Source organism: Elgaria multicarinata, chromosome 9, assembly GCF_023053635.1.
Source record: "Elgaria multicarinata webbii isolate HBS135686 ecotype San Diego chromosome 9, rElgMul1.1.pri, whole genome shotgun sequence".
Classification (NCBI taxonomy): domain Eukaryota; kingdom Metazoa; phylum Chordata; class Lepidosauria; order Squamata; family Anguidae; genus Elgaria; species Elgaria multicarinata.
This window is the reverse complement of record NC_086179.1, coordinates 89198009-89219968: the sequence shown is the minus strand read 5'-3', so window position 1 is coordinate 89219968 and position 21960 is coordinate 89198009. Positions and strand designations below refer to the sequence as shown.

Sequence of the window (21960 nt, the reverse complement as noted above, 5' to 3'; positions counted from 1 at the left end):
GAAGTGACAGGAATCCTTTTTCTCTCCTCCCACCCCCATTTTAGTGTCTGGATGCACTGCAGAAGAAAGCAGCGGCCTGCTGCCATCTTAACTTCCTAAGAACATTTTTCTCCCTCTCTCAAAATACTAGAACTCAATGGGGTCATTCCATGAAGCTGATTGGTGGGAGATTCAGGACAGATAAAAGGAAAGACTTCTTCCCACAGCACATTGTTAAATTATGGAATGCACTACCACAAGATGTAGTGATGGCCACCAGTTTGGAGGGCTTCAAAAGGGGGTTGGATAAATTCCTAGAGGTGAAGGCTATTACCTTTGATGGTTGTGTGCTACCTCCAGTATTCAAAGCTGTAAGCCTGTGTGCACCACTTGCTGGGGAACATGGGTGGGAGGGTGCTGTTGCACCATGTGCTGCTTGTTCATCCCTGGCCGATGGCTGGTTGGCCCCTGTGTGAACAGAGTGCTGGACTAGATGGACCCTTGGTCTGATCCAGCATCAGGGCACTGCTTATGTTCTTATGTCTCAGAGGCCCCCTTATGGCTCATTAATAGGTAGGTATGGAAAATTGTGTGTTGCGGGGGGTTGTTTTCAAAAGGGTAGGAGGAGTGGGGTATCTTGGTAAGTATTTCCTACGCTGCCTATAGAATCTAATCATCTGAAAGGTAGTTAGTTTGTGTGTCAGATATGCTTCTGGTTCTTTAACGATTGTCTGGTGTAGTCCACAAATGTACAATATATAGCCACATTTCATTTATTTATTTTTTAAATAACTTCTACTTTGTAAAAAACAAACACACACACCCCGCACTAATTTTCTAATTTGATATTGGAGTCAAATAAATCCTTGTTAATACATACCTTTAAAACAACAACAACACCAGTTTGATTAAAATAGATTGTAAAAAGATGAAATTGTATTAAAACTGCTTATATTGCGGAGCTAAACATTGCACGGATGCTATTAGGGATCTGGAATGGTTCCCAATGTTACTTTCTGTGAGGTTTCATGGACCCCTTCTATCGTACCCATAGATGTTTTCCTTCAATTAAAGACTCTAGGAAGTATGAACTGAAAATCAATGCCAAATGCTTAACCCCTCCTTTCTCTAATTGTTAAATCAACATAAAATAATTATTGCATTGTTAAATGAGAATTTTCACCATTTTGATGTTCTTTAGCAACTTGGATGCAGTGTTTTATCCCCCCCCCCGATATTTATTTTAATTGGCATCTGACTGACCACAATGGTTTGTTAATGAAATTTTGAATATTTCAAACATGCACACAGGGTTGGCGGTTTGAAACACTACTGGATAATCAACCCTTTTAGCAGACTACATAAATTATAGAGTGGTGCAGGTTAAGGAGGGGCATATTTTGCATATTTGCAAATCTCAATTTGGGGTGAGTTTGGAGTAGGACACCTGCACGATTTAATTCTCTGATAGGATTATTTCTTTGCGGTGTAGCTCATGAGCATTTAATTTTCCAAATGTGTATCCCTTTATCCAAACACAAATGCAGAACAGAACAGTACAATTATTAATCAGAAAAAAATGTAAGTACACATACACAGCAACATCAGATAACAATGATGATTTTTCCAGAGCCGAGAATCAAACTGGGGCTTTGCTTTAATGAGCGGTCCACCAATTACATGGCTTTCCCACAGACTTTGCTCCCAAGATGAGTAGAATGCATGAGAAACAAGGAAGGTCTGTCATTTCAGTATCCATCAAAGCCTTCTTCCATGTGAGGAAGTAGCTAATTTGTCATTTCACACTCAGAAAGGCGTGAAAAGTAAAACGGTATGTTGGTGTGCGTGCCGGAGGGAAGGAAGGCCAGAGGACGGGAGGATTACTAGTAAGAAGGCCGGCCTTTGTAGGAACAGGGTGCAGCTTACAAGATGAGATGTTAGTCTTGTTTGATCTCATTTCTGGCGCTATAAAACAGCTTCAGTGAAGCTGCTCGACTAAACCCCACGGTTAACCTGATGTAAATCAGACTGGCATCCAACCCAGAATTCCCACTCAGTCAAGATGACCGTGGCTGCAATCCTATACATTCCTTGCCTTGAGTAAAGGCTACTGGATTCAGTGGGACTTACTTCTGAGTAGACATGCAAATCTATTAAACAGCATCAAAGTAAAACAACAACAATGACAACAACAACAACAAGAAGAAACTTGGAACATTTTATAAAACTGCAAAGCTGCCCACCTCTAACGTGCGTGTTATTTACACATGGACTTTGTTTTCTTTTTCTTTTAGTAAAAATATAAAGCATGAATTCCCACAATGCACCACTGTATCTAAAATACACGAGACCTTTACACAAAGAATACACAGCTGAGTAAATGGCTGTTGTCCACCACGTCAAGCCAGCACATCGCTTCCATCAGGGGTTTTTCCTTCATGGATTTAATTTTGTTGGGGAGTTTTCAATCAAAGAAGCAAATGCAAAGCAGCAAAGAAGTTAAAGTAGCAGGGATGAGATGAGACATGGATGGGAGGGGAAACGTCAGAGACAGACAGAAGAGGTGCTGGCAGAAATCCCATTACTTACTAATAGGATTTGTGTGCTCACCTCCCACTTGCTCCTTAGAAATTTTACTCATTGCTGGCAGTTCCAATTTGAGTCAACATCTCAGCAGATGGCCTTCAAACTAGTTGCTATTTACGCCCTAAAAAATAAAGCTCTACATTTCTTCCTATAAACCTAGGATCACTTTTTCTTTTTATGCATAAATCAGTGTTATTAGCCATTTCAGGGTTTCACCTACTCTATCCATGCTGGGACCAGGAAATGCAAATATACAGTTTTGTGAAATGAGCCCCAATGCGGTAACAGGTTGGGAAGGGGTGGGGGCATTCCATACTGGGGGGGGGGGGGGAAGGTTCCATAGTCTTACCAAAGGTCTACTACAGGGGTGTGGGACCTCCTTTAGCCCAAATGCAATTTCGGAAGAGCTCTCAGGGGCCATGGTCCAATAGTGGGTGAGTCCAAAACTATCAGCAAATCACGCTCTTACTGCTGGTAAATAATTAAGGGTTAGGAGAGGCGTTTTATTTTTTTTAGAATGGGAAAAAACAGGAAACCAAGTGTTTTATGGTTGGGTAAATGAGGTGAGGCTTTCTGGGAAATGCCAGAGGATTGGACCGAGACCCCAAGACAGTCAATTTCGCCCCGGGCCTGAGGTTCTGGGCCCCTGGTCTACAACTTACTAGGCAATGTTTTTGGCCCTATTTTTTAGCTCCTGTTTTTAACAGATGCATAGTCAATTCTCCCAGTTCATCCAGCCTACTTTGAAATGTAGTTGTCTCTGTGCCGGAACCTAGCAGTTGTTCAATAAGCTCATGGCTATGTTTTTACAGGGAAAACAACAGAACAGCCATTTCATACATTACATAAATTAACTCTTCGGAGCCTGGGATGCAAATCAAATTCATCACAGTACAAACCTTAGAAAGAGTGAAAATAGGTCCTGAAGAATTCCCCGCCCCCACCCCCCGCAACTGCTAGTGTATTCTTCCATAGGGTCTCATATACATTAATGACTATGCATTGACTGGTCTCTTTGAAAAGCAACATCAATAGGGAAAGACCACAAAACCTAACAAAAGTATTTTCATTTGCAAAAATGTCCTTTCTTTAAATAAAATACGCAAACTATGTAGACACGGGCCTGGTGTGTTGGCTGGCTGGTTGGTGGTGCCTCCGGTTCCGTTTCTTCTTCATCTCCTGGACATGTTTCCACTTTGGCCCGCCTTTGTTACGTTGTCGTTTCTTTTCCCGGTGCCACATCTGCTCACAGTACTCATCCAGACTGAAGCTGGGACTGCTGAGAAGCTGGATGTAATCCTTGTACCTCAGCCGCGACTCAGCTTGGAGATCCCGTACCCGCCCTTCCTCGTCTTCTGTTTTCTGAGAGCTTTCCATCTGTCCATTCTCTATGACGTTTAGATTTAACTTCACAATGGTTTGGACAAATGTGTGCTCCTGCGCTTTACAATAGTATGCTCCAGTGTCCTTCCTCAGCAAGCTGCGAATCAACAGTCCATATTCTGTCTTGATAATTCTTTCATCTGGTTTCAGCTGTTGGATAGAAAACAAAATACTGTGAAGCTTGCAGAGTTATTATATACTAAAAACAGTGAGTGCCCAAGGTGGAAGAGGAATAACTGGAACAGGTATCCGGTAACAGAACATGGAGCTTATGAAATCTGACTAAAATGTGACGCTACGCAAGAAAAGTTAACGGTGCAACATGCGATTTTGTTGACATCTGCTTTCACTCATCTGGGATCCAGGTGAGCATTGTGCTGGTTCTTGCAGACTTAACAAATGAGGGACCATGTGATGCCGGGACCATGGAATGTTATGTGGCTATGTTTTTCTTACACGCCCAGAGTCAGGTTTAGAATCAGTTGTAAGAGAACAACAGTCCTGAAGGAGACATTTAGATGTTCCAATATGGCTGCTATGATGCTAAGCCTTCTCATGCACAAAAAGGAAATGAAAAATGTCCATGACTACTACTTATCTAGAGAACCTGCTAGAGCACGGGTCTCCAATGTGGTGCTTCTAGGCAGCAATGTGCCCATGCGTCTCTTGGTGCCTAACAGCTCCGCGATCCCCCTGTTTTTTTTAACAGGCAGGCTGGCATGCTGCAAAGAAAGGCACTACCCACCAGCACTATCTTTATTGGGGTTCAAAAGTGTGGGTTTTGTTTTGTTTTGTAGCTCAACCCCCATCTCTGCCTTGTACTAGTTTTCTTTGACAAGTTACTTTTCTGTTAGGCCATAGCTAGACCTAAGGTGTATCCCTGGATCGTCCAGGGGTCAAACCTGTTCATCTAGGTGACACACAGGGAATCCAGTGCTCAGGCAGGGGCGAACCCTGGATGATCCCAGGATAAACCTTAGGTCTAGCTGTGGCCTTAGTTTCCTTCTTGGGAATGAGTGTTATATGACTGGCCATGCCCACCATGCCAGCCATTTTGTGAATGCCCAGGTGCCCACTTGCGAAAGAGTCGGGAACCCCTGCTCTAGAATATGGAAGTGAAGAATCAAATGTTTGCTAGTACCTTAGCTTGCATATTTGTATGCTGCACACACATTTGTCAGGATTTGTCGTATTCTTTCTTTCTAGAAAATGTGACACCAGGTGACATTTCAGCCATGCATGCAAATGGTCCACTGCCTTCTCCTCCCATTTCATCTTTTAGCTGGTTTTGTACATTGTGATAATATTAACAGAACAGGAACCCCATATGCTTTGTGCTTCCTTTGGCCCAGACCTCCGTCGCATGCAAAAATGATACGGAGACTTGTATATCTCCCTTTCAGGGAAGATGTAAAGCATTTATATCACAAAACTGACCTGCAGAGGAACAAAAAGAAACAGGTCTCATATAGGCCTCAGCTAGATGTAGGGTTTATCCCGGGATCGTCCCGGGGTCATCCCTGTTCATGTAAATGACACACAGGACATCCCGCGAGCAGGCAGGGACGGCCCCGGGTTAAACCTTAGGTCTAGCTAAGGCCATAGTCTCATTTGACCACAGATGGCATCATATGGGTGCAAAGGACCCTGATGACATGAGCAGCTGTCACCTGCCTGTGGGCCTCCTGAGTAAAACTGCTCGAAAAGTGTACAGAATTAAAAGTTAACTTAGGGCAGCAGAAGGCAGAGGGCATTCTTCCCTCCCATTATGACCAACCAAGGGGTAATGCAGTTGCCAAGATGGTCAGGAAGTTAGATATTGGTCTCCTGAAAGACCAAGATACTGCAATGCAGCTGAGGAGGCAGGCACACCTAGGGCTGAACAAACCACTGAAGTTTTATTTTTCCAAAGTAAGTTCCAGTCAATTTCTGCATAGGGTTGCAATTTGTTTTAAAGTCTGCATGAAGATTTGAACGCATTTCAAAAAGGAAGCATTTTGTACTCATTTTTGTAAATTCCCCCCCCCCAATTATATGCATTTTTGCAGGCAATTCTCCCCATCATAAAGTGTTATTTTGCGCACTTGCCTGTACTATGCGTATTTTTGTATGCATTTTTTTTTAAAAAAATGTGTGCATCTTAATCATAGACTTCGTAAAAATTCAGACATTGACATTTAACTGTCTTCTGGTTCACATTCGGCCTCAGGCAGTGCAATGCAAATGCAAATGGTCTCTCCTTCAACTCACTGTCCCCCATAAACACAAGGCTCCAGAGAAGATTCCAAGTTAAAATAGGCACTAGACAACTTTATGTCGAACTGCCAGTGCGGCACTCAAAAGTGCTAGTTTTTGTTTTTCAAAATCAGTATTCTAAAAGCGTCATATGGATGATTGTACTCTCGTACATTTCAAACTGCAATTTGTGTCCAATCAAAGGGAAAAAAAAGGTATTTTCTCTGCTACAGATTTCATACATTTTAATCACTGAGCCATTAAAGAGTTTGTCTTCTCAAGTCTGTTAATAATGTAGAATATGCTGTATTAGAATTAAAAGGAAAACCACAACCATCTTTTACAGATTTTGCAATTGATGTAGTGCAGTAAACATTTCCTGATGTGGAAGCCAGAATTTTGATTTTCAGACGTTTTAACATTCAAGTAATAATTATACTGGTAGGTTGCACGACAAAAACATCAGAATTAGTTACTAGAGGGGTTGGGAATTGAACTAAGAGAAGGATAAAACAACACAACCTCTATTATTATCTTTCACAGGTTTATTCAGGTTGATGGTCCTGATCCGGAGAACTGAGCAGCAAGATGATAAGAAAGCAGGGTTTTCTCCTCAGAAAGCAAGACTCGATCATCGCATTGTATAGGTAGGGATGTATGAAATTTCTACAACTATTCACACAAACAATTCATTGGCAAAGAACTATGGAACAGTGAGTTTTTGAGAAAGTCTAGACTTCATTGTTAGAGATTTCATTATTTTTTTTTACTCCGGAATAATGTAATGCCAGGTCAGGTCCGAGAGCATGTCAAAACGAACAAAGGAATGTACCAAAAGTCAAACAGTGTCAAACACCAATTTAAAACTTGACACACATCTTGACTGGCGAACACCTCAATGACATGGAGCATGTGCAAACCTAGGCCATGCCTCCCTTTTCCTTTCAGGCCGGATGTTGAGAACAGCTGCCTCATTTTAGTTCAGAAGGTTGTCAGGCGGCCTTACTTATTAAAAGCTGTCCCTTCCTGCTGCAGAATGGCTCCTGCTCTCACCATCCCATGACACTGGAAGTTAGGGTGACCCTATGAAAAGGAGGACAGGGCTCCTGTATCTTTAACAGTTGCATAGAAAAGGGAATTTCTGCAGGTGTCATTTGTATATATGAAAGCACCTGGTGAAATTCCCTCTTCATCACAACAGTTAAAGCTGCAGGAGCTATACTAGAGTGACCAGATTTAAAAGAGGGCAGGGCTCCTGCAGTTTTAACTGTTGTGATGAAGAGGAAATTTCACCAGCTTCTCCTTATATACAAATGACACCTGCTGGAATTTCCCTTTCAATACAACTGTTAAAGATACAGGAGCCCTGTCCTCCTTTTCATAGGGTCACCCTACTGGAAGTATGACATTATGGGGGAGGATGTCTAGCTGGATTCCTTCCCAGGACGGTATCAGCACTTTCCAGGACAACAGTTGGGTGGGAAGGAGCTGTGTTGTGGGCTGCTTCCCTATGAGCTGCTGACGTTGCAGGGGTACACAAGAATTAGCTACACATCAGAAACTCCCACATTTCCGAATATTGGGCAGGATCTACACTACTGCTTATAACAGTTTATAATGGTTATGACAACTGTTCAGGCCCAGGACACATTCAACATACTGTTTTCATAACGTTTTCAAAGTGTTATATCCTGCTTGGTGTAGATCGGGCACGCCAAAGAAAATGTGGTGATTTTTTAAATTTTATTTTTTAAAATGTGAATAAACCATAGTCGATGCAATAAAATTCAAGTATGGCTGCAAAATCCCTCACCGTTACAGCACTCCATAGAAAAGAATCCCCAGTTTTGTAACAATTTTACTGATAGCCCAACCTGCAAAATGCTACACCCACACTCAAAGAGCAGCCCATCTATGATCTCTCTCTCCTCTCTCTCTCTCTCTCTCTCTCTCTCCCTGTGTGTCATCAGACTGGGGGTGGGTGGGTCGCATTTCCTTACTGTCGCTTTGCTTCTTGGTTCTGTCTCACAATAGGGAGGAGTGCGAAAGCAAGGAAAACCCTTCAGGGGAGTAAAAAATAGCCAAAGGCAAGGGTGGAACCAAATAATCTTCTACAATAGTATTATTACTAAAAGTTTTATTAAAGTGCCAGGTGCCTACACATTTTGAATGTGGTTGCGTTCTTCCTCAGGGCTTTATAACATTAGTGCAGTTGTCTGCAGAAGCTGCTAGGCTAGCATGATACAGGAAGAAGTGAGAGATATAGGGAAAAGAGACCCTACGGTTTTTTTCTAAAGCCCTGAGGAAGAACGCAACCGCGTTCGAAATGCGTAGGCACCTGGCACTTTAATAAAACTTTTACTAATAATATTATTGTAGAAGATTCCTTGGTTCCACCATTGCCTTTGGCTATTTTCTACTCACAATAGGGATGAGCAGCTTCCTCTTTCTTCACACAGGAAAGAAAGAGGAAGTGAGCAACGATCACGTGGCCCATTCGGTGGGTGTTTTTATCATGCTGCTTGTCCTGCACACAGCAGGAAATAGCGGAAAGTTTCATTACAACAACAAAAAACTGGATTTTCTGGGTCTTTTTTTGTGATGGAAAATGAGCAGCAGGAGCGGGAGATGCATGGGAGGTGGATGGCATTGTGAAAAGGACCCGTGAAAATCCATGAGCAGCCAGTAACGCGCGTGCTATAAAACGCTCGGCTGATACACCCCCCCTGTCTCTCTGTCGCATTCCTTCAAAATGCCCTTGGAGCATTTTGCAATCATAACACCCCCCAAACAATAGTAGAATAACAACCAACACCATAATACAGCTGATGAAAGTATTGAAAAATTTAAGAAATGAAAAATATTAAAAAATATTAAGGAGCCAGCAGTAAAATGGATCATAAAGGCATCCAGTTAAAGATTAAATGTCTGGCAGAAGAGGAAAGTTGTAGCCGGGCATCTAATGAAGATGTTCCTGGGAAGGACGTTCCACAGAGGGGCAGGGCGGGGGCTACGACAGAGAAGGCTCTTTCCCTGATAGCTGCCTGTTGAACCATTAGCCCCATTCAGACAACATGCTGAACCATGCTGCTTAACCACAAAATGGTTAATGGAACGGATGAAGGTTAATGCATTCCGTTAACCATTTTGTGGTTAAGCAGCATGGTTTAGCGGGTTGTCTGAACGGGGCCGTTGTGGGCAGCAGCACCAAGAGAAGTCCCTGCGCCTGTGAAGATGATCTTAATGGTTGAGCAGGAGCACCACTAATCCTTAGAACAAGTGCATAAGGATCATCAGCATTATCATCTCCCCACCCACAATATTGCAGAGAGCTGAGGCTAAGCGATATCAGCTTGCCAAAGAGGGTTGGTGGCTGAGCTGATATTTAAACCAGGGAATTCCTGGCTCACAGCTCATGCTCTCAGCTAGTAGACTACATGCTGTCTTCTTGCATGTTTTCTTTAAAGTACAGATGATGTCAGTAAAACCTGACAGGCAGAAGGCAGCACTGTGTTCTTCTACTGCCACACTGAGGCCTATGTGACGGGAGGAGGCTTCAGGCCGATTAAGTAACGCACAGCATGCACATTACAGAAATCTCAGCACCGTGCTTATTGTACAATTGAACCATTCAAAAATTTAATGTTGCAGTGAAAGCTTTACCCTTTAGGGGGGGAAATGAGAAGGGGGAGATGGAATAGAGGGGGGGAAATGAAGCTGGAAAATTGCCCAAATGACACATGTGCCTTTCTAGCAAACTTCAGACGGAATAGATTCAGGAGGCATGAAGATGGCCAAATTAAATTTATTCACAGTGGGTAGATTGTACACTGTGCCTTTATGTGAAAAGTATGTGGACAATTCCACCTCTCCCATATACATACGGGGCTTGGCCAGCTATTGTGCAAACTGAACCAAGTTTTGAGACAGCTACGTGCAGCTGTCCGTGTGCCACCACCCCGCCAACCCATCAACTGCACCGTAGACCACAAGGCAGCTGTTGAAAAAGGTTGGGTGATCAAGAAACCGAGCATAGGGCTGGTGCTCAGGGTGTCTTTTTGTCCTGCCAGTCACTTTTAATGTGACTTTGGGCAATGAGATCCAGCTCAGTGGCCATGATCCAGAGAGAGAGAGAGAGAGAGAGAGAGAGAGAGAGAGAGAGAGAGAGAGAGTTAGTTATGTAGCTGCTTAGTTCTTGCCCATCGAAATAAGTGAGAAGAGCGGTTACCTTCAGCTTGATGGTACCTAAACATGAGCTGAAAGAGTAACATTTAAGAGGATCTACTCCACAAATAGAAGTACAGAACATGATTTATCTGTCAATGACTCTTGTTTGTATCTTCCTTCACTAAGGTTATACAAATTACCATCATTTATTTTGGTAACTCTGTACCTTGGCTAAATTCAAGGAGTCAAGACACCTACCTTTTCCCCAATTGCCCTAAAGGGAGACAATTTTGGTTTCTTGCTCTCATCAGACTCCTTCTTTTTTATGTCTTTAGAGATGCCACCAACTCTATCGGGGGTGTGTGTGTCATTCCTTGAGAGGAACATTTTGCAAATACTGCGGAAAGCCAGAGGTGTTTTGCTAAGGCCAGATGTGCAGATATTTAACTGAGTTTTTTCTTGTACGAATCACCCTGCAAGCTTGGAAATGTATAGACTTCAAGCCACAGATTGTGTTTGGTCTCCGTTCAGTTCTGGGAGGTGTTGCTGGGATAAACTCTGATCAAAAACAGCAATGAAAAATCTCATCTGGTTAATGCTATTTTTCAGAAGGGTGTATCTTTTTAATAGAAGAATTTGATCATTCAAGCAAAAGGAAAATAAGTCTGCAGTGTTCTATTGGCCAGGCTGGCTGGGGATGATGGGAGTTGCAATCCAACACATCTGCAGGACATCAGTTTTGAGAAGGCTGGTTTAGTCTATTGATCAGTTAGATTAACCCATTTGAAATACCTTGATCAATTAAAAAAATGCTGCCCCAATTAAGCAAACAGAGTTAATTATTTTAATGTAAGTAATTAGATGAGTGGCAGCAGGTACAGGTGTGAATGCCTCTTCTGACATGGTTCCTAATGGGAAAAGAGATGTGAAGGCCTGGGGGGGGACCCAAAAAGGGGGGAATGGAAAAATTGGGGGACTCCCCCATTTATTTATTTTTCAAAGGGATTCCCAATTTCCATATCTCTAGTTGTAACACTATGCATCACCTGATTACACAGAGTGCTTTTGTCTCTCTTCAGACCTATAGTCCCATTCAAATGAAAACTTGTTCAGCTTTAATTAACAGTATAATCCAATACATGTCTACTGAAATGCCCCATTGGGTTCAACATATATACTCCAAGGAAACTGTATAAGATTGCAACCCAGAAGTCATAGAATGGTTTGCCCGAGGTTTATTCAACTGAGTGACAGACCTAAAGAAATGTAATGCAATGAAAGTTCAACAAGCATTACACTGTTATCTCTGCTAATATTTACAAGCACTTGAAATAAAAAAAAGATTTTAATTGACCTATGGAGGTGGATGGAAACCATTTTAAAAAGAACCTGGATGAGATAAGGATAGAGGCTATTTAATTCTGGACTTGACAGTCATTTGATATATGACTGTAGCATGGTTGATAACATTATGGCAGCTGGGGAATAATTAACCCAAGAACCAACTGGCTCAATGAACCAAATTCTACCAAGTCCAACATTTTCTTTCCAACACTAGCACCCAGAAGCTTTTGGGAATCTCCCAATTAAGGCATAAAAGTGGAAGACCTACTAAACACTTGGTATTCTGCTTCTGAACATGGAAGGTTCGTTTAGCTATCACGCCCAATAGATGTTGACAGACACAGCTGCCATGAATCTGTCTCATGTTTTTAAGTGGTCTGGGCCATTTTATGAATTCCATGAGCCAAATACATGTTCAGTGGAGAAGCACTTGCTTTTGTTTATCCTGAACCTTCTGCCAATCAATGCCTTTGAACAATCCCAAAGTTAGTGTTATGAGAGGAGTTTCCCCACCATCTGTCTTCACCATAAACCTGTAATATTGCCATTTTTTAAGCAAAAAATGCTCAAATATTGTAACTTTTCAAGAAATTAGATAGTATTCCTGCCAGACCAGAAGTGACAGAGATCTGCTATCTGAACAGATCAAAGAACTCCGAGAGACGCCCGTGCATGTTACAAGTTTGCAGGGGGTGGAAGAACAAGGGTAGACAAAACAAAGGCACTGCTTCCTTATGATGGGACATTGAACTCTTTTCTAAATACCCTGCACTGCATTACTGCCTTTGGCCTAATCGACACCAAGGAGGATATTGCACTATGAAAGTGGTATGAAAGTGGTATATAAAAGGCAGGAACCACACGACTGCTTTATAGCAGTATTGAAGTGCACTGACAACTGTTGGGGCCCATTGACACAGACCATATACCGCTTTCAAAGTGCTATATCCTGCTTGGGCCACAGCTAGACCTACGGTTTATCCTGGGATCATCCAGGGTTCGCCCCTGCCTGAGCACTGGATCCCCTGTGTGTCACCTAGATGAACAGGTTTGACCCCTGGACGATCCAGGGATAAACCTTAGGTCTAGCTATGGCCTTGGTGTGGCTCCTGCCTTTTATATACCACTTGCATGCTGCGTTCATACTGCACTATCCTGCTTGGTGTAGATGAGGCCTTTGTCTCTACTCTCCAGCTTGCTTTCCCTCCCACAATAGATGTAGGGCTCATCTACACAAAGCAGGATATTCCACTATGAAAGCGGTATGAAAGCGGTAGATAAAAGGCAGGAGCCACACGACTGCTTTATAGCAGTATTGAAGTGCACTGACAACTGTTTGGACCCATGACACATACCGTATACCATTTTCATAGTGTTACATTCTGCTTGGTGTAGATGTATCATTTCATTTATTTATTGTTTGTAGCCAATGGCCATCACAACATCATAAAACATTAAAACATTAATCTGATTAAAACCGTTGAAACAGTTAAACAAGTTAACACATTAAGCAAAATAGAACAGCAATAAAACACGTTATCTTGAATCAATGCCATGCTCTTCGTGTTATTATCTACCTTACCCAAGGTCAGAATTAAAGTTAAGGAGAGCTTTTGCGGCGGGTCTGGATTCTGTGTAGATGTGTCAATGGGCCCCAACAGTTGTCAGTGCACTTCAGTACCACTATAAAGCAGTAGTGTGGCTCCTGCCTTTTATATACCGTTTTCATAGTGGAATATCCTGCTTGGTTTGGATGAGCCCTAAAGAGAGTTTCCACTTTACATCAGTGATAATCCTTACCAATGTGGACTTTGCATCCACATGACAGCCCAATTTGGGAAAAAGCCAAGATTAATCTCCACATGTGAAAATTAGGGATGTGCTCCGCTTCTAATTGGACCGTAGAAGCAGGAGCGGAGCGGGGGGCTTCGCCTGCCCTTAAGGCGGAGGCGAAGAGGATTGGGGGGCCGGCGGAGCGTGGCGAAGAGGATTGAGGTGAAGGCGGATCCTTCGCCTCGATCCGGAGCTCCGCCGGAAAGGTAAGTGGGGTTTACTGGGCCCTGCCGCTGTCGCCCATGCGGCGACGGCGGCAGGGCCCGGTAATCCCCCCCCGCCCTCCTCTCCCTTACCTGCCTCCGTCCGCGGTCCGTCAGCGTCTTCAATTGAGCCCGTGGTTCCAGCAGGAAGTCTGGGCCGCTTGCGGCCCAGACTTCCTGGTGGAACCGCGGGCTCAATTGAAGACGGCGACGGACTGCGGATGGAGGCAGGTAAGGTCCCCCTCTCCCTTGGTCCCTTACCGGGCTCTGCCGCCGTCGCCGCATGGGTGGCAATGGCGGCAGGGCCCGGTAACCCCCCCTATGGGGGGGGAACGGAGCTCAGATCCGGATCCGGAGCTCCGAGCGGAGCGGAGTGGGCACAGGCGGAGTGGGGGCGCGGCGGAGCGGCCCGATCCGAAAATGGCGGATCTGAAAGTGAAGCGGAGTGGGGGGTCTGTGCACACCCCTAGTGAAAATGTACTTCTTCTTGTATGCTTGGCAAGGCTTTAAGCACATGAATCACAAGGATCCCAAGCAACTGGACATCCACTACTGATGACCAGCTTGACATTTACAACATGCTGAAGTGCTCGACTCTCTCATTTATAACTGATAAGCAGTATCTACCGCATCCTCATCTTAGGACCATTCACACATTACATAGAAGCAAACCCAGATTTCCTGACAAGTGTACAGTTAAAAGTGAGCTGTGTATTACAGGCTCCCTGATAATACACACACCACCACATTCACAGTTTAGATTTTTAGGTGGACACTTCAGCAGAAATAGAATGTGTGAAGCGGCCCTGAATTGTGGCTTTACTTATTCATTCTTATTTATCCTCTAAAAGAATGAGATGATGACTGATTCCACACACACACATTGAGCAATGCGTGGTTAATGTTTTCCCCTTCCTTATTTTGTTGGTAACTTGTTTGCCCAGAAGTTCAGAACTCATTCTGCCTTTCCTCTGTATTTTCCCCGCTCAGGACTCTGGAGTTTCATAAACACCTGGCATTTCATTACTTGTTACTAGATCTTTAACCTTCCCCTCAGATGCTTAATATATACCAGTTTCTGGTGGGCAGAAGGAAAAAAAGTGTTATTAAATTCAGAGTATAGCCCATAAGCTGGATGCATAAGACAATTGCACAATGGCATCAAATTACTTGGATGTAGTTGGTAGTATTAATTCTCTTTGCAGACTGATTCAGTATTATTGAGAAAACCGTGCAGCATAAAAAAAGACTATACAAGGCAACCTTCATTTCATAGAGATTTAGCCCTATCAAAGGCCTTGACTCTAAACATGCTTAAAGTATTTTGGCTGAATTTGGCTCTAAGTAATATAATTTTTAAAACTCACCAGAGTTCAGCTTTATATAGATATTGGATGCAATCTAGATAAATTAAATCATGATGAAGGGCCAGTTTGCACAATCCATTTTATCTTAAGGTGATTCCCCATCAAACCCACAATGTTTTCAATGGAACAGGAGCTCCATAGATCATAGGCACTAATACTTAGTGGACATCCCTACAACTATGGTGGCACTTTTTACAGCTGTCATGATCAGGCAAATCATGCTCAAGAAGCCACAGTTCTAACAGTTGTGCATCTGAGTCACACAAAAAATACATTCTATGAAAAGAGAAAAAATTGTGTGTAGGAGCCAGCTCCTGTGTTCCATTGAAATCAACTGAACTAAAGTGAATTATATAATACCTAAATTTCATAGATCTTAATGAGATTTAACTGTGGCTAACTTTGGCTGTAAATCTGACCCTCTCGCACACATGGGGTTGGATTCAGAATTAGTTGAATGGAAACCCCACTGAAATTAATGGGACTACTTAGTCCTAGTGATTTTAGTGGGGACATATTTCAATTAACGTAGGGTTCAATCCAATGCATGTCTGGACAGGAAAACGTCCTACAACTGCCAGGATTCCCCAGACAGCCATACTGGCTGGAGGATGCTAAGAGTTGTAGGACTTTTTTCTGTCTAAACATACATAGGATTGTGCCCTTACTCTAGATCCACTCCATGGAACTCACCTTTTGTCAACTAGGAAATGTGGAGTTCTCCAAATGCACAGTGCTTTCATCAGTCACTGGCAGCAACGGAAGAGAGCAACATTCACACGGTATATGGTCCTGCACTTCTGAATTAATTTTGATCCTCAACTAACATTCTAAGAGGTGCACTTTTTAAAGACTTGACTATATACTTAACAAGCTTTGAGCTGAGGCACTATTTTTTTAAAAAAGAAATTAAACAGCATTTTCGAGATGCTATTTTGAGGTAATTATATTAGTCTAATAATTCATGGATTTTTTGCCATTCATATTGCCATTCATAAAACTGGGTCCAGAGCATAGGTTTAAATGGCAAGAAAGTGGATTTTGACTAAATATTGGGAAGAACTTGCTGATGGTAAGAGCTGGAGCAGTAGTACAGACTGCCTCAGAAGATCATGGAGGCTCCTTTATTCGAAGTTTTCACGGAGGCTAGATGGCTGCTCCACCAATCAGTATGCTGTAGCAATAGATTTCATGGGTCGAAGGTAGGATTAGATGAACTTTGTAGTACTTTCCAATTCTATGACTCTATGATAACTTCCCTATTGAATCAAAATTAGCCAGTTTTCTGTTTCCGGGATTTGACAATCAGAACATGAAACCCACAACTCTCCTCTGCTTGTCCATAATGCATGGTTCTCAGAGGAATACTACCTCTAAACACAGAGGATTCCTTTAGAAATTATAGCTAAGAACTGTTTGTAGACCTATAGTCTGGGCATTTGTAAAAATATATATATTGTGTGAAGTAGTACTTGCTTTTTATCAGTGTGTGTGTGTGGTGAGTGAGAGTGTGATTGGGATGCATTTGACTTAAACATTAAGTATGTCTTATAGCATAGTAATTAATTCTGTAAACCGCCCAGAGAGCCCTGGCTGTGGGAGCGGTATATAAGTGCAATAAATAAATAAATAAATAAATACAAAAGATTTTTTTTAAACCCATTTACATCAATTGCCTCTTTCAGCACAAATCGAAAAAACATTTTTTCCCCGCATTATGTTTTAGGAGAGAAAGCCTTAAAGCATTGATAAGAGAGAGGGAGCAACAGAGAATTTAAAAGTGCAATAGAATCAGGCTAGGTCAATGCCACTTGCCCTTTGTGAATGGTGTGTTTAGAAAGCTTCCATCATTACAAATCACAGCCGCTCTTCCACTGCTAAAACATTGCACCTGCCTGCAAGGAGGGAATGGCTTCAAAGCCTTTTTTCCTTCATTAATCAACATGTGGAAAAGCGCTGAGGGTAAAGGAAAAGATAAAGAGTCTTTATAGCTTAAATGTTGCGTGGAAGTAAAAAGTGATCATGTATTTCTGTTGAGCAAATGAAGAATTCTCTTTTGGCCAATGGCATTGCTTTCATCTCTTAAACAATCCTGCAAATGATCATGCTTTGTTCTGAAGACACAAGCCTTGATCCCATAAACTGACATTCATAGTGAAGGTAAAAGAATGCTCAATAGTCAGGGAAGCTTGAGGATTTCATGTTTCATATTTTAAACCAAATGAACCTCATTTGCACTTCCTGGGCTAATATGCACATCTGAACACAGTTATCCTTCATTTTTTGCTCTTCTCTGAATTTTGTGATGCAGCTCTCAGATCAAAAAGTGCACCCAAACATGTATTAAAATGTCTATTTTAGGTTTAAATTAATAGAAGCATGTGTACACACACATGCATGTTTTAGAGGAAAAGATGTACTTTGTTCAAAAATAATGCAAATGCGTATCTGGTTTTTGTTTTTTTAATCATAAACTGGTGTGGAAATGAGATGGAATCAGGGTTGCCATATGTCCCGGAAACCCGGGAATGTCATGGTTTCCAAGCATTTCCAAAATGTCCCGGCCATTCAGTCAAGAATCCCAGATTCCTGTTCTAGCCGGCTGGAGAAATTCCATCCTCCGAAATGGTGCCTTGAGCCTGCTCAGTGGAGTGTAAGTCACCATATCGAAGTCTCCTCTAGCTTTTGAGAATTAGTGGAGAAATGTAATTTAGTGTCATTTTTTTCTGTTTGCTTAAACTGTTCTTTGCCTATTATTTATTTGCAGGTGCTTAAGTACTTTAGGCTGCAATCCTATGCATACTTACCTGGGAATAAGTCATATTTAACTTAATAGGATTTGTTTCTGAGTAGACACACATAGGATTGCAGTATTAGATAACTAAAGCTTAGATAGCTTTCTTTCTTTCCCTAGACCTTTACATACTGCTCAGTTTTTTTTAAAAAAAAATTCATACCCCCCCCAACACACAGTTGTCCCGGTTTTGTGGATTCAGAATATGGCAACCCTAGATGGAATGCCCATTCTGCTATGCCAGGCAAAGCCTAGGCACGGGGAGGGATTTGTGGGCGGAGCAAGTGAGAGACTGGCCATCCTGCATTGGGCAGGAATTCGCGCCTTTGGACTGGGAGGGGACTTGACCAGATATAAGCTGGTCACTCACCCCTGGGAGACCCTCTTCCTCGCTTCCCTCCCTCCCTCCCTGTAGACAGTGTGAGCTTGTTGGTCGCCATTAGGGGGCCGAGTAGGAATTTTTTGCTCACGTTCTGAATTGGATGTGAGTTGTTTCGCCTACTCCACACTGTAAGACAGTCTGGGAGCATAACTAGGCGAATCTGGCTGCGCTCTAATTTGGTCACATCTAATTCATGGCAGGTAGGGACGGGCATCCAGAAGGAACTGAATGGCGAGCATTCATAGGCACTGTTGCAGTGATAGGTGATTCCCGAGGGCTCCCAGTGTTGAGCCTTGTGGCTGGGGGATAAGGACCACTCTCTCTCACCCGACCTCTCTCACCCACCTTGAGCCTAGGGGGCATGGGTTGGGGGTGACAAGGGAAGGTCTCCCTACCCCATCAGGGGATGGACAGCAGGGCGGCGAGAAGTAGAGCGCCACCCACTGGGCCAAGAAAGCTCGCCCCTTCGCATAGAAGGTCTGCTTGCAGGCTTGACTGGATGCCCGAAAGGAACCCTTTGCAGATCTTGAATAAAAGTGACCCAGTTTAAATCCAATACATTGTGTCATCTCTTATTTATTGCGTCTGCCCCACAATGGATGTGGGGATGAATACACAGGAAACAGACACAGACTGGTGACAGACTGGTCTGTCCATCCCAGCCAATAATATTAAAATATAACATTTACTAATCTCAAAGCACTTCATATATAATCTCTGTAATTCTTACAAGAACCCTGAAATATGGGTCAATATCATGATTCTCACTGCCCCCCCCCCACATTGCAGGTTAAAGGGGGAGACGCTTAGGCTCAATGGTGGGGGCTTGCCAAAGGCTTCCTAGTGAGTTCCTGCCATATAATAGGCGATATTTGAATCAGAAACGTCCTAATCCCCAGTTCTCATCATTGTTATCATTATCACTACTATTATTAATTCTTAAGATAGCCAACCAAGTCTCCCGTTGTGCTGAGTTGATGCCATTTGGTTCATTCTATTGATTCTACAGCTACATTCTATACTTTGTGCATGTCTAAACGTATTGTGTAGGTGTATTGATATATAAACCAACCCACTTTTATTTAGATCTGCGAGTTCAATTAGCGAACTGCTTTGAATAACTGCTGAGTTTTGCATTTCCAAAAATGCATTTGCTTCTCCATCCAAAATTGCTTTTAATTAAGCGAAAACTGGTTGTTGTTGTTTTGCAAAAGGCCTGCAAAGGCCTTCTTCCATTACTATCTTGAAAGACTCTGCAGATATGCCTCAACACTATACCCTTTGGTATAAACACTTTTTAATTATTTTTTTTTTTAAAAAAATTACATTGATGGCATTTCCTAGAAGAATATGTGGAAGTAGGTATGGACTGCTATGACTTTGCTGTACCCACAGCCTCTCCAGTGTAATTCTGTATGAATAACAGATCTCCTATACATATTCTCTCTCAGTGTTGCAGTGCTAATTCCAAGGGTTATCACAGCCCTTTGAATGGCAGTATGGATAGCCCCATACCATTCATCCCAACTAAGAAATAGGCAAGAAGACAAAGTAGAAGAATGCTCAGTCCTACCTAGCATGGCAATTATGAATATTTTCATAAAAATCATCTAACTGAGATTTGGCTCAGGACAACAATAAATAAAACCTTCATGAATGACAACTGACTAAAGTCCTATCAAGAAAATCCTCCCATCATGTGACTTTCCTCAGCTGTGAATTATAATAAATGTTGAGTAGCAGTAGTAATGAACTCAGGGGCACATGAAAAATTAGCGGATTATTGGTGGAGCAGCTGAAAAATGTGTTCTGACTCACATCCATCTGCCGGACGACACACGTAGAGGAAGGGAGGGAAACGCAGGAACCCATGCGCTGTCATTTCAAGTATATGGCTTGTTACATCCCCTGGAAATGTACATGACAGTCTGGCAAAGCTGCAGCCCCAGCGGACTATGGGCTGGGGCCAACCTAACACAAGGAGGTCTAATATGTTTTACAAGTTACAAGAGGCTCCTGCTAAGAACTGAGCAGAAACATCTGAGCTTCTTCCTGCCCTGACACCTATCATGGGCATGACGTTGCACCGAAGAATTTAATGAGGAATAAATCAATGGGATTATAGGACGCTGGATATGTCAGCACATTAAAGCTTTATGAACAAATGATGCAATGGGTGTTATTAATCCCACCCCCTGCACCTCTCTCTCAGTAGTTCTCTCACACACATAGGCGCACAAACAGACAGTGCCTACGACAAGCAAGTGACTAACTCTCAAAACACAGGAACAAACACGTTGATTTGCGTGAGCAATGCTAAAACCAGAGAGCAAGGCCATTGACTCGTGACCCTTTCAAAAAAAGCTTCAAACTGCAGGAGGCCGTACTCCCACTGGTGACAGAATGACCTGGTGACAGCTCCTGTACCACCGGAGATCCTGTTGCCTCCCCACACCCTGTTCTGACTGGAAGTGGGATTCCAAAGCATGACCTTAAAGGTGAAGAACAGGAGACATCCTGCTGAGGCAAATGCCTGTTAACCTAATCTGTATTTTGCCCTCTCCTTCCCCTCAGGAAACTGTATTGCATGTCACGGCAAACAACACACACACAAAACCCTCTATTTCTAGAGTGACGCTTAAAAGATGTGCTCCAACACCGCAGCTATTATAACACTCAACTCAACGTATTCCTGGTACCACGTGCCACTTGCCAAACGTGGCGGCGGCATCCCCAAGCACTGCAGCTTTTAAGGTACAAACTAAAAAGTAATGGTCCCTTCTCTCGGGAGGAAAGTAAAAAGAAGAAAGTGTGGGGGGAAAGGTAAACACTACAGTTATATATAAATGAGGGAAGGATGGCTGGAGAGACACCTTGTGTCAAGTTATTACAATCCCATCATGGTAATGCTAAATCCCTTTTGCTACTTATAGCCCTGGAGCAAAGAAATTACCACTCAATGCTAGTTAAGGTAAGCAACAGAGGCCATAGCTAGACCTAAGGTTTATCCCTGGATCATCCAGGGATCAAACCTGTTCATCTAGCTGACACACGGGGGATCCAGTGCTCAGGCAGGGGCGAACCCTGCATGATCCCAGGATAAACCTTAGGTCTAGCTGTGGCCAGAGTTTTCCTAGTCTAGTTCTAACATTAGATCTCCCCATCCCCTCCTTTTTTTAGAGCCGCGTGGTAATGGCCTCTTAGAATTCTCTGACCTATTTGTGGCCCAGAAATTGAAGGGACCCAGCTCACACAATTTCTCCAGGGGAAAGAGGAATTCTCCAATGGTTTCTCTGGAGTGAAGCTCACCACTGGTAGTGGCACCGCGTCTTTCTTTTCCCATAAAATATGTGGTCTTTCTTTCTTTGCTTTTCTGCTGGTGCTGCAGCCTGACTATCCTTCTGCATCTTCCAAAATGACCCAGACTTCAGTATCCTGCTTGTGGGTTCCTGGTCAACGGCTGGTTGGCCACTGTGTGAACAGAATGCTGGACTTTGGACAGATCCAGCATGGCTCTTGTTATGTCATTTCAGGGCATTATGTGGGTCGGCTGAGCAGAACAGGGAAATGGAAGAAATGGCAAATGCCACAGAAGAGAATATTTTCTGGGGCGGGGGGGAATCTGCAAAGGGATGTTCTTCTTCTTCATGGAGAGGAAAAGAAAAACATGTTCTCAGGAAAAAATGT

General features: G+C 42.9%; 1 protein-coding gene across 1 annotated transcript in view; it reads right to left on the bottom strand.

The window, feature by feature from the left end:
* Positions 1–738: 738 nt before the first annotated feature.
* Positions 739–21960, bottom strand: part of SEMA3D (semaphorin 3D) — a 221924-nt gene continuing 200702 nt past the window's right edge. The window contains exon 18 of the mRNA XM_063134307.1: positions 739–4098. Coding sequence (XP_062990377.1) covers positions 3673–4098 — 426 coding nt within the window. The 3' untranslated portion in view covers positions 739–3672. The remainder of the gene's footprint in view (positions 4099–21960) is intronic.